Source organism: Lepidochelys olivacea (genome assembly GCF_965140295.1).
Source record: "Lepidochelys olivacea isolate rLepOli2 genome assembly, chromosome: 11".
Taxonomy (NCBI): Eukaryota; Metazoa; Chordata; order Testudines; family Cheloniidae; genus Lepidochelys; species Lepidochelys olivacea.
Window position 1 is genome coordinate 14,211,117 of NC_140421.1, and position 14,807 is coordinate 14,225,923.

At 46.8% G+C, this 14,807-nt stretch overlaps 1 protein-coding gene across 1 annotated transcript in view; it reads right to left on the reverse strand.

Moving 5' to 3' along the window:
* MARCO (macrophage receptor with collagenous structure) overlaps positions 1–14,807 on the reverse strand; it is a 65,530-nt gene that overhangs the window by 20,069 nt on the left and 30,654 nt on the right. Inside the window, exon 3 of the mRNA XM_084643142.1 lies at positions 345–446. Within this exon, the coding sequence (XP_084499268.1) occupies positions 345–384 (40 nt within the window). The 5' untranslated portion in view covers positions 385–446. The remainder of the gene's footprint in view (positions 1–344; positions 447–14,807) is intronic.

The following is a 14,807-nucleotide window of genomic DNA, read 5'->3' on the forward strand; positions in this document are numbered from 1 at the left end:
AGGAATAGTGGTATGGGGGCACACAGAGCCCCTGGCATGATGGGAGAATGGGGGACACTTGAGGGAGAGGGAAATGGGGAACCCACAGAGCCCCTGGCAAAGGGGATAGGGGAACGGGGGTTGCAGGGAGTCCCTGAAATAGAGGGGTGGAAGGGTGACACACAGGAGCTTGCTAGGGCAGCGACTGGAGGGATGCAAAGAGCCCCTGGCATGTACAGTAGGCTCATCCTATTGAGGCACGAAACCCTCTAGGATGGCGTATTGCAAAAGCATCAGGCACAAACACGTTGCCAACCATTACAAGGATTTCAAGGCTACAGTAAATGGTTATTTAGGAAAATTACCTTTTAGCGCCAATAGTCCCAGGCCTATAGTTAGCATCATTAAGTAGATTGCCAGTGCAGTCCAAACACAGCATGCAGAAGGCTTCTTCTTGCTTTGCGGTTCTAAAGTCCAGCAGAAACAAGACAAACATCCTTTCAAATCACACATTTCTTTGGCCAATTCTGTGCAAATAAAGTATTTGTAACATTCTTGAAACCCGTGCCTTGTCTACACCTGCAGGGGTATGTGGGGTACACGTGGCTACACTCTGCTGGGAAAAGCAAGCTGTATGCACACTACAGTGTGTAGCTACATGCAACAGTGAAAAGCTCCGGCACTGGGGAAATAGCAGGAAAAGGGTCTGGCAGTGGGGAGCTCCTGGAGTCTTTCCCCGCTGCCTCCCCCTGCCAGAGCCTTTCCCCACTGCTAAAGTCTTTCACTGTGGTGGGGAAAGGCTCTGGCAGCATAAGAACATAAGATCAGGAAGATTCCTGTGATAGAAGGTACTGTACACAGAGTTACAGTAGGAGCACTCTGTTGGTACTAAAAGGGGAGGAATTCCTGTGAAAGGGCTATAATTCGAAAGCTTTCACTTAGAAGCTACAATATTTTTTTTTTAAATCAAACTTTCAAAGAATTGTTCTTCAAAACAGCTCTTCTGTCCCCATATGCACACACTGAAAGATCCAGAAGCGCATGATCCTGTCAAAAATCTACAAACTCTTAGTGAAACAAGAGTTTCATGCAGTGAGTGCTAGGATTGTACAGGCTGTAAGTCAAGGCAAACTTAGAACATAAGAACATAAGAACGGCCATACTGAGTTAGACCAAAGGTCCATCTAGCCCAGGATCCTGTCTTCTGACAGTGGCCCATGCCAGGTGCCCTTAATTGAGTTTTGCAAAGTGTATGATGCTGAGTCATAATGATTAAAAAGAGCATCATCTTCATTAATGTTACAATAGAATTGTTTTGAGTCAGCAACAGTGTTTTTATATTCACCTGCAATTCATAAATTTACATTTTCAGTTAGCTTTTGGTGATTTGAATATCTGAAATATTTTAGGCATTGAAATTTTACACAATGGAAATGTATTTGGGTTATTTAAAAACCACTGGAAGAAAAAATGGTTAGTGTTTGCTGGAGACTATCTCCTCAGCATTTTTGGCTGGAAGAGATATGTCCCAGATACATCTCTTCATTAATGTTCAGATACATTTAGGAGCAAAAGTCACAGTAGAAAGGCATTGCATATGAAATGCAAATAGATCAGCTATTTTCTTCATAGATCAGCCTAAACACTTATCAATCAATTTAATTAAGCAATAAAGTACTTTACCATATAGTTCAAATGTGGTGGTAGCAGATGAAGCAAACCTAATCTTGTCTGACATGGTGAACATTTTGCTATCACTCGAAATTTCATCTTCAGTGTAACTCTTTGGATTCTCCATGGTGAATTTTTTATAGTAACCTAGAGTCCTGTCCGATTACAGACACCGAGGAAATATGGAACTTTCCACTTCATCTGCTGAATTTATGCCATCTGCTGTGCATTCTGATTAACTCGATTTTTCTAGACTTGCCAGATACTTTTGATGTGGTAATTTGATCAGTTCCTCAAAAATCCTATAACTAAGATGTTTAGCTTCTCCCTTGTGCTTATATTAGAGCACAGTCTGGATAGACCCTGCAGTTTGATCCTGCAAGGTGAACTCAATAAGAATAATGAATGCTCACCACCGCTAAGAGTTGCTTAGCACTTTGCAGCATTTGAAGCCAAAGTGGCCAGCCCGTATGCAGGTAAAACTCCCACTGAAGTCCATATGATGTTTGGTTGAACACAGACTTCAGGATCGTTCCTTAGGGACAGAAGGCTAAATGTTGAGTGTTAACACAATAGTGTAGCTTGCACTGAAATTACATTTAGTAAGTGCGCAAAATGAGAGTGACTGGGGGAAGGCACTAACAGGAACATGTAAGGGTATGTCTACACTGCAAATAAAAGATGTGTTCTGACCTTGGGTTAGCTAACTCCGGTTAAAATAGCAGTGAAGAAATCGCAATTCACCTTTTCACTCCTTTAAGGTTAGATGCTGGACTATAGGCCTATAGAGGAGATTGGGGTTGAACGCAAGCTGCTAACCTGAGTTAAAAGCTGAGTTGCTGTGTCTTCACTGCTATTTTAACCCGAGTGTATTTATTTTCAGTGTAGACATACCCTAAAACAAAGCAGGTCAGAGCAGGGGACCTGAAGATCAGTGGGGTGGATTTCAAGTAAAAGGAGTATGTACAAAAAGCTGGCAGGGCCGATTTCTCTTACACCCTCCTTTTAGGCCTTGTCTACACTTGCAGGAGCATGTAGGGTAAATGTAGCTACATGCTGCAGTGAAAAGCAGGCGGCATCTACACTGTGGTGTGTAGCTACGTGAAGTGATGAAAGGCTCTGGTACGGGGAGGCAGCTCCTCCCTGCAGGTGGGAAAGGCTCCAGCAGTGGGGAGCTGCCAGAGCCTTTCCCCACTGCCAGAACCTTTCGTCATGGCGGGGAAAGGCTCTGGCAGCAGGGCGCTACGCTGCTAAAAATAGCAGTCTACAGTCTAAAATTAACAGTGTAGCCATGGGAGGCACTGTGTGGGCACGTATCGGGCCTGGGCACATGGAGAGCCGGTAGGGTGTATATCTAAGGAAGCAGTGCCTCACCATCCACACTCCTAGTGCTAGTTTGGCTTGCAGCATCTGTACTCCATGTGCTTCTGTAAATGTAGACATGGCCTTTGTTGCTTTTTCTTGCTACATGCATTCCCCCTCCTCCGCAAGGAAACTGCATTCATTTGCCAAAACCGCTGAATGGCAGATTGGTTCAAATCATGTCACTTTACCACTTACCCCCATTGCTTGGACCACTTACACCTTCACGTCACTTCACCCCTGTTCTCATCACCACTGAATTTGACATTTTGGCCCAGAAACTTAAAGGGCTGCCACTTACTCCAGGATTGATTTTGTCCAAGTGAAATAACTTGGCTGAGTTTGCATATGAAGGTCATTGGGAGAGCCAGGCCAGGTATTAGAACATGCTCCCAGCTCCTGGCATCCTCAGCCAGGCTCAGGTATTAGAACATGCTGCCAGCTCCTGGCATCCTCAGCCAGGCCAGGGATTAGAACATGCTGCCTCTTTTCAGAAATAGAAAAACTGAACACTGGACAGTTTACTTGGTGTGTATGTGATAAGTCCATAAAAACAATGAGGAGTCCGGTGGCATCTTAAAGACGAACAGATATATTTGGGCATAAGCTTTTGTGGGTAAAAAACCCACTTCTTCAGATGCATGGAGTGGAAATTACTGACACAGGCATAAATATATATTGGCACATGAAGAGAAGGGAGTTACTGTAACACAGCGTTTAACTCCCAGCACTCTACATCTGCAAGTGTAGCCATGCCCTAAAACAACCCCTCCTCCCTCTCCCCCCTCCACAGAGGGATTCCTCTTTTACAGGCTAAACTTCCATATATTTAATTTAATCACCAGCCCTTTCTTATCTTAATCACTCTGCCTCTGTTTGTAAACCAAATACTGACTCCCTACCCCAGGAGCACCTCTCCTCTGCAGAACTTACATTTCACACTAATGCTGGGTTGTAGTTAAGAGCTCCACTTGGGAGCTTCTACACCTCCTGTACGAAACTCTGGGGGAGGGTGGAGGGGGGCTCCTGCCCTCCCCTGCCCCCCTAATTGCTGCCTTTGGGCCCCGTGCCCCTGCCCTGTGGCTTCTGCCAGGGGGTTGGAGCTAGGGCCATGAGCCCATCCCATGGCTTGTGGCAGGGGCTGCAGAAGGGGCTGTACACCCCCCTCACAGTTTCCTAGGGCTGTGTGCCCCCCCCCTTCCCCACAGCTCCAGTTGGGGCTGTGGCTGTCCCCCCACCCCCCTCCCCATGCGTCCTGGTATTTTATTCTTGCGATCTGGTACTCTGGTTGTGAGAATAAACATATTAAAGATTACTTGTGGCACCTTAGAGACTAACCAATTTATTTGAGCATAAGCTTTCGTGAGCTACAGCTCACTTCATCGGATGCATACTGTGGAAACTGCAGAAGACATTATATACACAGAGACCATGAAACAATACCTCCTCCCACCCCACTCTCCTGCTGGTAATAGCTTATCTAAAGTGATCACTCACCTTACAATGTGTATGATAATCAAGTTGGGCCATTTCCAGCACAAATCTAGGTTTTCTCACCCTCCGCCCCCCCCCCCAACTCACTCTACAGCTGGTAATAGCCCATCCAAAGTGACCACTCTCTTTATAATGTGTATGATAATCAAGGTGAGCCATTTCCAGCACAAATCCAGGTTTTCTCAACCCCCCCCTTTTTTTCCAAAAACCACACACACAAACTCACTCTCCTGCTGGTAATAGCTTATCCAAAGTGACCACTCTCCTTACAATGTGTATGAAAATCAAGGTGGGCCATTTCCAGCACAAATCCAGGTTTTCTCACCCCCCCTCCCAAAACACACACACACAAACTCACTCTCCTGCTGGTAATAGCTTATCCAAAGTGACCACTCTCCCTACAATGTGCATGATAATCAAGGTGGGCCATTTCCAGCACAAATCCAGGTTTTCTCACCCCCCCACCCCCATACATACACAAACTCACTCTCCTGCTGGTAATAGCTCATCCAAAGTGACCACTCTCCCTACAATGTGCATGATAGCACTCTATGTAGAAGTCCAGTCTGCTGTTTCGACCTTCAGGAGGAGTCCACCTAGAATCCTTCTTTTTGTAATGTTGGTAGGGAGGCCTCTGTGGATTAGTATGTTGTTCAGAGGTATTTTGGAAATATTCCTTGAGTCGGAGACCTAGAATCCTATTTTCGATGTCTCCGACTCAAGGAATATTTCCAAAATACCTCTGAACAACATACTAATCCACAGAGGCCTCCCTACCAACATTACAAAAAGAAGGATTCTAGGTGGACTCCTCCTGAAGGTCAAAACAGCAGACTGGACTTCTACATAGAGTGCTTCCGCCGACGTGCATGGGCTGAAATTGTGGAAAAGCAGCATCACTTGCCCCATAACCTCAGCCGTGCAGAACACAATGCCATCCACAGCCTCAGAAACAACTCTGACATCATAATCAAAAAGGCTGACAAAGGAGGTGCTGTTGTCATCATGAATAGGTCGGAATATGAACAAGAGGCTGCTCAGCAGCTCTCCAACACCACTTTCTACAAGCCATTACCCTCTGATCCCACTGAGAGTTACCAAAAGCAACTACAGCATTTGCTCAAGAAACTTCCTGAAAAAGCACAAGATCAAATCTGCAAAGACACACCCCTGGAACCCCGACCTCGGATATTCTATCTACTACCCAAGATCCTTAAACCTGGAAATCCTGGGCGCCCCATCATCTCAGGCATTGGCACCCTGACAGCAGGATTGTCTGGCTATGTAGACTCCCTCCTCAGGCCCTACGCTACCAGCACTCCCAGCTACTTTCGAGACACCACTGACTTCCTGAGGAAACTACAATCCATCGGTGATCTTCCTGATAACACCATCCTGGCCACTATGGATGTAGAAGCCCTCTACATCAACATTCCACACAAAGATGGACTACAAGCCGTCAAGAACACTATCTCCAATAATGTCACGGCTAACCTGGTGGCTGAACTTTGTGACTTTGTCCTTACCCATAACTAGTTTATATTTGGGGACAATGTATACCTTCAGATCAGCGGCACTGCTATGGGTACCCACATGGCCCCACAGTATGCCAACATTTTTATGGCTGATTTAGAACAACGCTTCCTCAGCTCTCGTCCCCTAACGCCCCTACTCTACTTGCGCTATATTGATGACATCTTCATCATCAGGACCCATGGAAAAGAATTCCACCATGATTTCAACAATTTCCATCCTACCATCAACCTCAGCCTGGTCCAGTCCACACAAGAGATCCACTTCCTGGACACTACAGTGCTAATAAACAATGGTCACATAAACACCACCCTATACCGGAAACCTACTGACCGCTATTCCTACCTACATGCCTCCAGCTTTCACCCTGACCACACCACACGATCCATCGTCTACAGCCAAGCTCTGCGATACAACCGCATTTGCTCCAACCCCTCAGACAGAGACAAACACCTACAAGAGCTCTATCAAGCATTCTTACAACTACAGTACCCACCTGCGGAAGTGAAGAAACAGATTGATAGAGCCAGAAGAGTTCCCAGAAGTCACCTACTGCAGGACAGGCCTAACAAAGAAAATAACAGAATGCCACTAGCCTTCACCTTCAGCCCCCAACTAAAACCCCTCCAACGCATTATTAAGGATCTACAACCTATCCTGAAGGATGACCCAACACTCTCACAAATCTTGGGAGACAGGCCAGTCCTTTCCTACAGACAGCCCCCAACCTGAAGCAAATACTCACCAACAACCACATACCACACAACAGAACCACTAACCCAGGAACCTATCCTTGCAACAAAGCCCGTTGCCAACTGTGCCCACATATCTATTCAGGGGACACCATCACAGGGCCTAATAACATCAGCCACACTATCAGAGGCTCGTTCACCTGCACATCCACCAATGTGATATATGCCATCATGTGCCAGCAATGCCCCCCTGCCATGTACATTGGTCAAACTGGACAGTCTCTACGTAAAAGAATAAATGGACACAAATCAGATGTCAAGAATTATAACATTCATAAACCAGTCGGAGAACACTTCAATCTCTCTGGTCACGCAATTACAGACATGAAGGTCGCTATCTTACAACAAAAAAACTTCAAATCCAGACTCCAGCGAGAACCTGCTGAATTGGAATTCATTTGCAAATTGGATACTATTAATTTAGGCTTAAATAGAGACTGGGAGTGGCTAAGTCATTATGCAAGGCAGCCTATTTCCCCTTGTTTTTTCCTACTCCTCCCCAGACGTTCTGGTTAAACTTGGATTTATGCTGGAAATGGCCCACCTTGATTATCATACACATTGTAAGGAGAGTGGTCAGTTTGGATGAGCTGTTACCAGCAGGAGAGTGAGTTTGTGTGTGTGTTGGCGGGTGGGGGGGGGGAGTGAGAAAACCTGGATTTGTGCTGGAAATGGCCCACCTTGATTATCATGCACATTGTAGGGAGAGTGGTCACTTTGGATAAGCTATTACCAGCAGGAGAGTGAGTTTGTGTGTGTGTGTTTTGTGGGGGGGTGGGGGGGTGGGGTGAGAAAACCTGGATTTGTGCTGGAATTGGCCCACCTTGATTTTCATACACATTGTAAGGAGAGTGGTCACTTTGGATGGGCTATTACCAGCAGGAGAGTGAGTTTGGGGGGGGGGGGCAGAGGGTGAGAAAACCTGGATTTGTGCTGGAAATGGCTCAACTTGATTATCATACACATTGTAAGGTGAGTGATCACTTTAGATAAGCTATTACCAGCAGGAGAGTGGGGTGGGAGGAGGTATTGTTTCATGGTCTCTGTGTATATAATGTCTTCTGCAGTTTCCACAGTATGCATCCAATGAAGTGAGCTGTAGCTCACGAAAGCTTATGCTCAAATAAATTGGTTAGTCTCTAAGGTGCCACAAGTACTCCTTTTCTTTTTGCGAATACAGACTAACACGGCTGCTACTCTGAAACATATTAAAGATTGTAAGGTGCTCAGATACTGCAGTAATGCAAACCAGGTAAGTGCCATGGATATATAGAGACTACAATTCAACACCACCTGTGTTTAATCCAATATCCCAACTCACTAGCGTGTGTGACTTTTGGAAGCAGGCGGCCGGCCCTCTTCCATCACTCATAAGTGCCAATTTTCTGGCAAAAGTGGTTTTCTCGGAGGCTAGTTTGTCTATAAAGTAGCTTTTACAATATATGTCATCAAAAATTTGGAAATTTCATGACATGATTCCAACAGGGTGTAAACCAAAACAAATGACAAAATGTTTCATGAAGAATCTTTCACCCAGCTCTAATATACATTTCGAGCACAGTAAGGATGAACGAGCGATCATTTATTGGATTTGCTTCCTTAGCCTCTGCTGCACATTCACTATAGCTGCTGGCTCCTCTCCTTCTGTGATGCTTTGGATCCTGCTGTGCTATCTCTGGCTGTACCAACTGATTGACTTTGATTGTGCAACAGAGTTACTAAATAAGGGGAAAACATGAATTCCGAAGCAGGGTATGTGACTGGGTGGAGGGCTTGCTAAAGCAATGTGATTATTAATAGAAGAGCAGCTTCCAGCACATTGTATGGGCAGGAGGAGGATGAATGGCTACACCTGTGATTCCTTTCATTTACGGTAAGCAAACGGACCCATTTGTGATGCTCACCATCTTCAATCCTTGGGCACATCCCTTCCAGAAGAACAGGGAGGCCTTAAAGACAGGGGCTGTCTCTCAGTGCCAGCAACTGCTGCTGTTCTCATTCACCACCTGCCACCTCCACCAGCTGGACATCATTTTCATTCCAGCCAGGGGTCAGTGTAGCCAGACAAGCAGGGAAGCCACCCTCTCAGAAGGAGCTGACAGCCCGCCTTTATGCTTGGTGGGTCACACCAACACCTGACAGGCCTGAGAAAGTCCTTATACTTTGTCAGCACTTGCATAGCTTGTCATGCCAGTGAAGTTTTACTGATCTGAACGGACTGACTCCAGGGACTTCACCCACATGACATTCTCATAAGCAAACTAGGGAAATGTGGTCTAGATGAAACTATCATAAGATGGGTACATAACTGGTTGAAAGAGCGTACTCAAAGAGTAGTTATCAATGGCTCATTGTCAGACTAGGAAGATGTATCTAATGGGGCGCTGCAGGGGTCAGTCTGGAGTCCGGTACTATTCAACATTTTCATTAATGGATTCGATAATGGAGCAGAGAGTATGCGAATAACATTTGCTGATGACACCAAGCTGGCAGGGATGCAAGCACTTTGGAGGACAGGATTAGAATTCAAAATGTCCTAGACCAACGGTAGAACTAGTCTAAAATTAATAAGATTACATTAAATAAAGACAAGTGCAAAGTATTTCACTTAGGAAACAAAATCAAATGCACAACTGCAAAATGGAGACTAACTGGCTAGGTGGTAGTACTGTTGAAAAGGATCTGGGGGTTAGAGTGAATCACAAATTGAATATGAGTCAACATGATGCAGTTGCAAAAAAGGCTAATATCACTCTGGGATGCCTGAAGAAGAAGATCATATGTAAGACATGGGAGGTAATTATCCAACTCTACTAGGTCCTGATGAGGCCTCAGCTGGAACACTGTGTCCAGGTCTGGGCACCATACTTTAAGAAAGATGTGGACAGAGACAGATATGGCAAGAGTCCAGAGGAGAGCAACACAAATGATAAAAGGTTTAGACAACCTGACCTATGAGGGAAGGTTAAAAAAACTGGGCACATTTAGTCTTGAGAAAAGACGACTGAGGAGGGACCTGATATGTTAAGAGTTGTTATAAACAGGATTGTGATCACTTGTTCCCCATGTCCACTGAAGCTAAGGCAAGAAGTAATCAGCTTAATTGGCAGTAAGATAAATTTAGCTTAAATATTAGGGGAAACTTTCTAACTATAAGGATAGTTAAGGCCTGGAATGGGTTTCCAAGGGAGGTTGTGGAATCCCCATCACTGGAGGTTTTTAAGAGCAGGTTAGACAATATCTATGAGAGATGGTCTAGGTTTTCTTCGCCCTGCCTCAGCACAGGGGGCTGGACTTGATGACCTCTGGAGGCTCCTTCCAGGGTGCCCCTCCCCCAGGCCCCAAGTCAGTGAGCCTGCGGCCCAGACCTCCCGCAGCCGAACTGGGCCCAGGCACGGCACGGCCAGAGCAGTCCTCGCACCCACCCGCAGCAGGTTGAGACCCAGGCACGGCCGGGGTGGTGTGGTGCGGCCTCACTCCGGAGTGGTCCTGCTGGGGGCCGGGTGAAGGGTGCCAATCCTGCAGCCCCAGAGCTCCCACGGCGGGGGCAAGGCACCTCTTCCCCCCAGCCCAGGGAGAGCTGGGAGGCGTCCTCTCTCCCTGCCATAGCCCCAGAGCACCCTCCTGCACCCCAAACCCCTCATCCCAGGCCCCACTCCAGAGCCAGCACCCACAGCCGGAGCCCTCACCCCCGGCACCCAACCCTCTGCCCCAGCTCTGAGCCCCCTCCCACACTCTGAACCCCTCGGCCCCACACCCACCACATGAATTTTGTTATGTGCACCAATGTGAAGGTGATGTATCACACAGCACCTCCATATTAGTGCACATAACAAAATTCTTTCCGCATACGGGTGGGAAAATTAGAGGGAACACTGGGCCCATGTAGTTGGGCTCCTTACTTCAGCCATCTCACCAAATCACTATTGTTGGCTTCAGATATTTGCCAGCTGGCCTACCATTAAGATTCTCCCAGCTCATGTCAGAACGAAGGGTCACAAAGTCAAGCTCTCACTCAGAACTAGCCAACCACAGCCCCACTCAGCTCCCCTGCTCCTGAGGTGTCCAATGTGACATTTGCCTGTATAGCCCCTCAAGAAGGAGTTTACAACAGAAGGGAATGAACTTTTTTACACATAAATAGGGGCCTTTTTATTAGAATTCTTTGAGGGTGTAAACAAATATGTTGACAAGGGTGATCCAGTTGATATAGTGTACTTGGACTTCCAGAAAGCCATTGATAAAGGTCCCACACCAAAGGCTCTTAAGCAAAGTAAACAGTCATAGGAGAAGAGGGAAGGTTCTCTCATGGGTCAGTAACTGTTTAAAAGACAGGGGAAAATAAAGGGTAGGAATAAATGGTCAGTTTTCACAGTGGAGAGAGGTAAATAGCAGCTTCCCCAAAGGATCTGTACTGGGGCCAGTGCTGTTCAATGTATTCATACAGGATCTGGGAAAGGGCATAAAGAGTGAGGTGGCAAAGTTGGTGGACAATACAAAATTACTCAAGATAGTTAAGCCCAAAGCAGAATTCAAAGAGTTACAAAGAGCTCTGACAAAATCGGGTGACTGGGCAACAAATGGCAGATGAAATTCAGAGTTGATAAGTGCAAAGTAATGCACACTGGAAAATGCAGTCCCAACTATACATACAAAATGATGGGGTCTAAATTAGCTGTTACCACTTAAGAAAGAGATCTTGGGGTCATTGTGGATAGTTCTCTGAAAACATTGGCTCAATTTTCAGCGACAGTCAAAAAACACGAACAGAATGTTAGGAACCATTAGGAAAGGTTTCAGAGTAGCAGCCGTGTTAGTCTGTATCCACAAAAAGAAAAGGAGGACTTGTGGCACCTTTAGAGACTAACAAATTTATTTGAGCATAAGCTTTCGTGAGCTACAGCTCACTTCATTGGATGCAAAGGGTGAGATAATAAGACAGAAAATATCATAATGCCACTATATAAATCCTTGGTACACCCGCACTTTGAATAATGGGTGCAGTTCTCAAAAAAGATATATTAGAATTTGAAAAAGTACAGAAAAGGACAACAAAAATGATTAGGTGTATGGAATAGCTTCCATATGAGGAGAGATTAAACCCACTGAGACTGTTCATCTTGGAAAAGAGACAACTAAGGTGGGATATGGTAGAGGTTTATAAATTATGACTGGGGTGGAGAAAGTGAATAGGGAAGTGTTATTTCCCCTTCACATGACACAAGAACAGGGGTCAGACAATGAAATTAATAGACAGCTGGTTGAAAACAAATGGAAGGAAGTACTTCTTCACACAATGCACACTGTGGAACTCAGTGCCAGGAGATGTTGTGAAGGCTAAAGTATAACTCCCGCTCTGCCCAATGCGAGGGCACTATTTACAAACCAGCAGTTGCCAGACGCACAGTGGCCTTCCCAGCCCTGTGCTGCCAGTGTGTCCCTTCCCCGAGGGGGTAGGCCCATGCCATACCACACACCCCCCCACCCAACATTCGCTGACTCCCTATGGCTGGAGGCCCCCTGGATCCACTATGCCCAGCACCCCCCCAGACCCACCCACAAATGCACAGCACCCTGCACAACACCACCCCGGCCCACAGCTCCACCACAACTGCCCAGCATCCCCCACAGAACCCCCAATTCCTAGTGCCCCAACACACACAGATCCTCCCCACCCCTTCACAGCCCCTCACCCCCCCAGAGTCCCCACAGACCCACTCCCACAAGCCCTGCCTCCCGGCTGCATTTCACTGGCCCTGCTGGGAGGCAACTGTGTTTGTCAGGCTGAGCCAGCAGCGCAGCCAGGGCTGGTCCCAGGGCCGTGAATCGCTCCAGCCCCCTGGGAGTGGCGTGATCAGCCAGGCCAGAACCTGCCCCGGCTGGGGTCACTCAAGATGCAGTTGCCTGGAGGGGCCCAGCTAAGTCTCCCACACTGTCTCCCCCCTCACACACACACTTGGCTGAGACTGGCCTGGCTTCTGCACCAGTCCCAGGTGGCTCAGCTCCAGGGAGACAGGTGGGGCCTCTCAGGTGGCGGGAAGCAGAGACTGCCTGGAGCCGGAGGTGCACTGGGGTCCGGCCAGGGGGCTGAGAGGAGCAAGGGGTGGACGGGGGGAATCCAGTGGGGTCTCGGGGTGCAGTCCAAGTGGAGCAAGCCGGGGCCCCTTCCGAGCATGGGCTCGGCTCCATGGAGCCACTGGAGCCATTGTAAACCCGGCACTGCATGTGGTGGATGTGGGAGAGGAGGATACAGAACCCCTGGCATGGAGAGGAGTGAGAGGGGATTGCAGGGGGGTCCCTGAAATAGAGGGACTTGGAAGGATGGTACACCTGGAACTTGGGGGGTGGGGGAGAATGGAGGAATGCAAGGAGCCCCTGGTGCGTGCAATGAGTTTGGCCTATGGAAGCCACAAAGTGTGAGCCCTTCTAGTTCAGTAATGTTACCTGCTCCTGACAGCAACCCCATGTCTGCATTTCCCTGTTAATGCACTGCTCTGCTAGGCTTTGGTCTGACAACCAACTCTTCTTTAAACTTCTCTAAGAAGCTCGATAAGCAAGGTGCCCCTGCACTACAGCTTCCGCACAGCTTTCTGACCAGGATAATTGCATCCAGAAACCTGAAAAGCTTAAGTGTGATTTGCTTCCAGGCCTTTTCAAAAGTCAGACCCTGGCACTGGCTTTACAATATTTACACACAATATTCTGCTCCTCTCACTGAGTAATCTCATTTGTTTCAGTGCAATTACTCGAAGAATAAGGTGCAACTCAAAGTGAGAAATGCTAAGATACTATGGTGATGGACAGCAGTATAACACCCTAAGGTAAGATAGCAAAGGGGGCTGAATCTGGCCTTAGTTTTATGCAAATGATGTGCTCTAGTGTGTGGGGGGGGTTGGGAATTGGGTTTACTTTTAACTCCTTTGCCTTCTGACTTTCAACTTCCAGTAAGGCCCATCTGCACCAGAAAAGGTTTGCTACTCTTGCTATACTTGCAAACTATCCTAGTGTAATCTCAGTTTATACCAGAAAAAAACAAGTTATTTTACCAGTATGGTTTACACTGGTTCCCTGAGTGAAATAAGCTACACCAACAAAAGTACTTTTATGCCAATCTAGTGGTGTCTACCCTAGAGCTTTGGCTGGTATAAAAATGGTGCAAAAAGTTTGCCTAAGTGACCCTGTTTTATCGGCAAAGGTTTCTAGTGCAAACCTGTCCTAAAGCACAGAAGGCCATGAGAGTGGGAAATGAGAGTTTTATAGAAAATAGGAGGTGATGGAGCTGACTGGATAACTGATTGGATGCTAATAACTTTACAGCAAACAGACTTTCAGCCTGAACTTCAATAGTGTAGCTACAAGATTGTTCATAAATTGGCTTATTTATCCTCTGATTCACCTAATTAGTGTGTTTCCTGTCTCGCTCCCTTTTTAAAAAAAAATTTCTTTATTGAAATGAGTATCAAACAGTTCTGCCATGTGTCAGGTCTTCAATTTTACAAACACGGGGCCTGATCCTGAAAGCACGTAGGCACATGAGTAACTGAGAGACTAGGGGCCCAACGCAATGCCCAGTGAAATCACTGGGAGCCTGTTGAGTACAATGGGCATTGAATCGGGTCCTAAGTGATTTGTCCATGGTCCACAGCCAGTCACTGGCAGAGCTAGGAATACTATCAATCGGGTCTCGGGGCTCCCAGTTGAACACCACATTCACTAGACTACACTGTCTACTGTGTTCAGTTCTGGGTACCCCATCTCAAAAGCAATACAGCAGAAAAAGAAGGGTCCAGATAGGAGTGAAAGAAATCATTAAAGGCCCTGAAGAGACACTCACATGCGGGGAGACTGAAGAGACTAGGCTGAGCCAACGCCCTGGATCTGAACACCAGTGTGTCATGCTGGCCCTTGTGTTAACACAAAACACTTGGACTCAAATATCTTCAGACTCTGAGTTTTCAAAATCCAGATCCAAATTTTCCTGTTTGGGTCCATTTTTTATAACAAGGCCCGGCAATT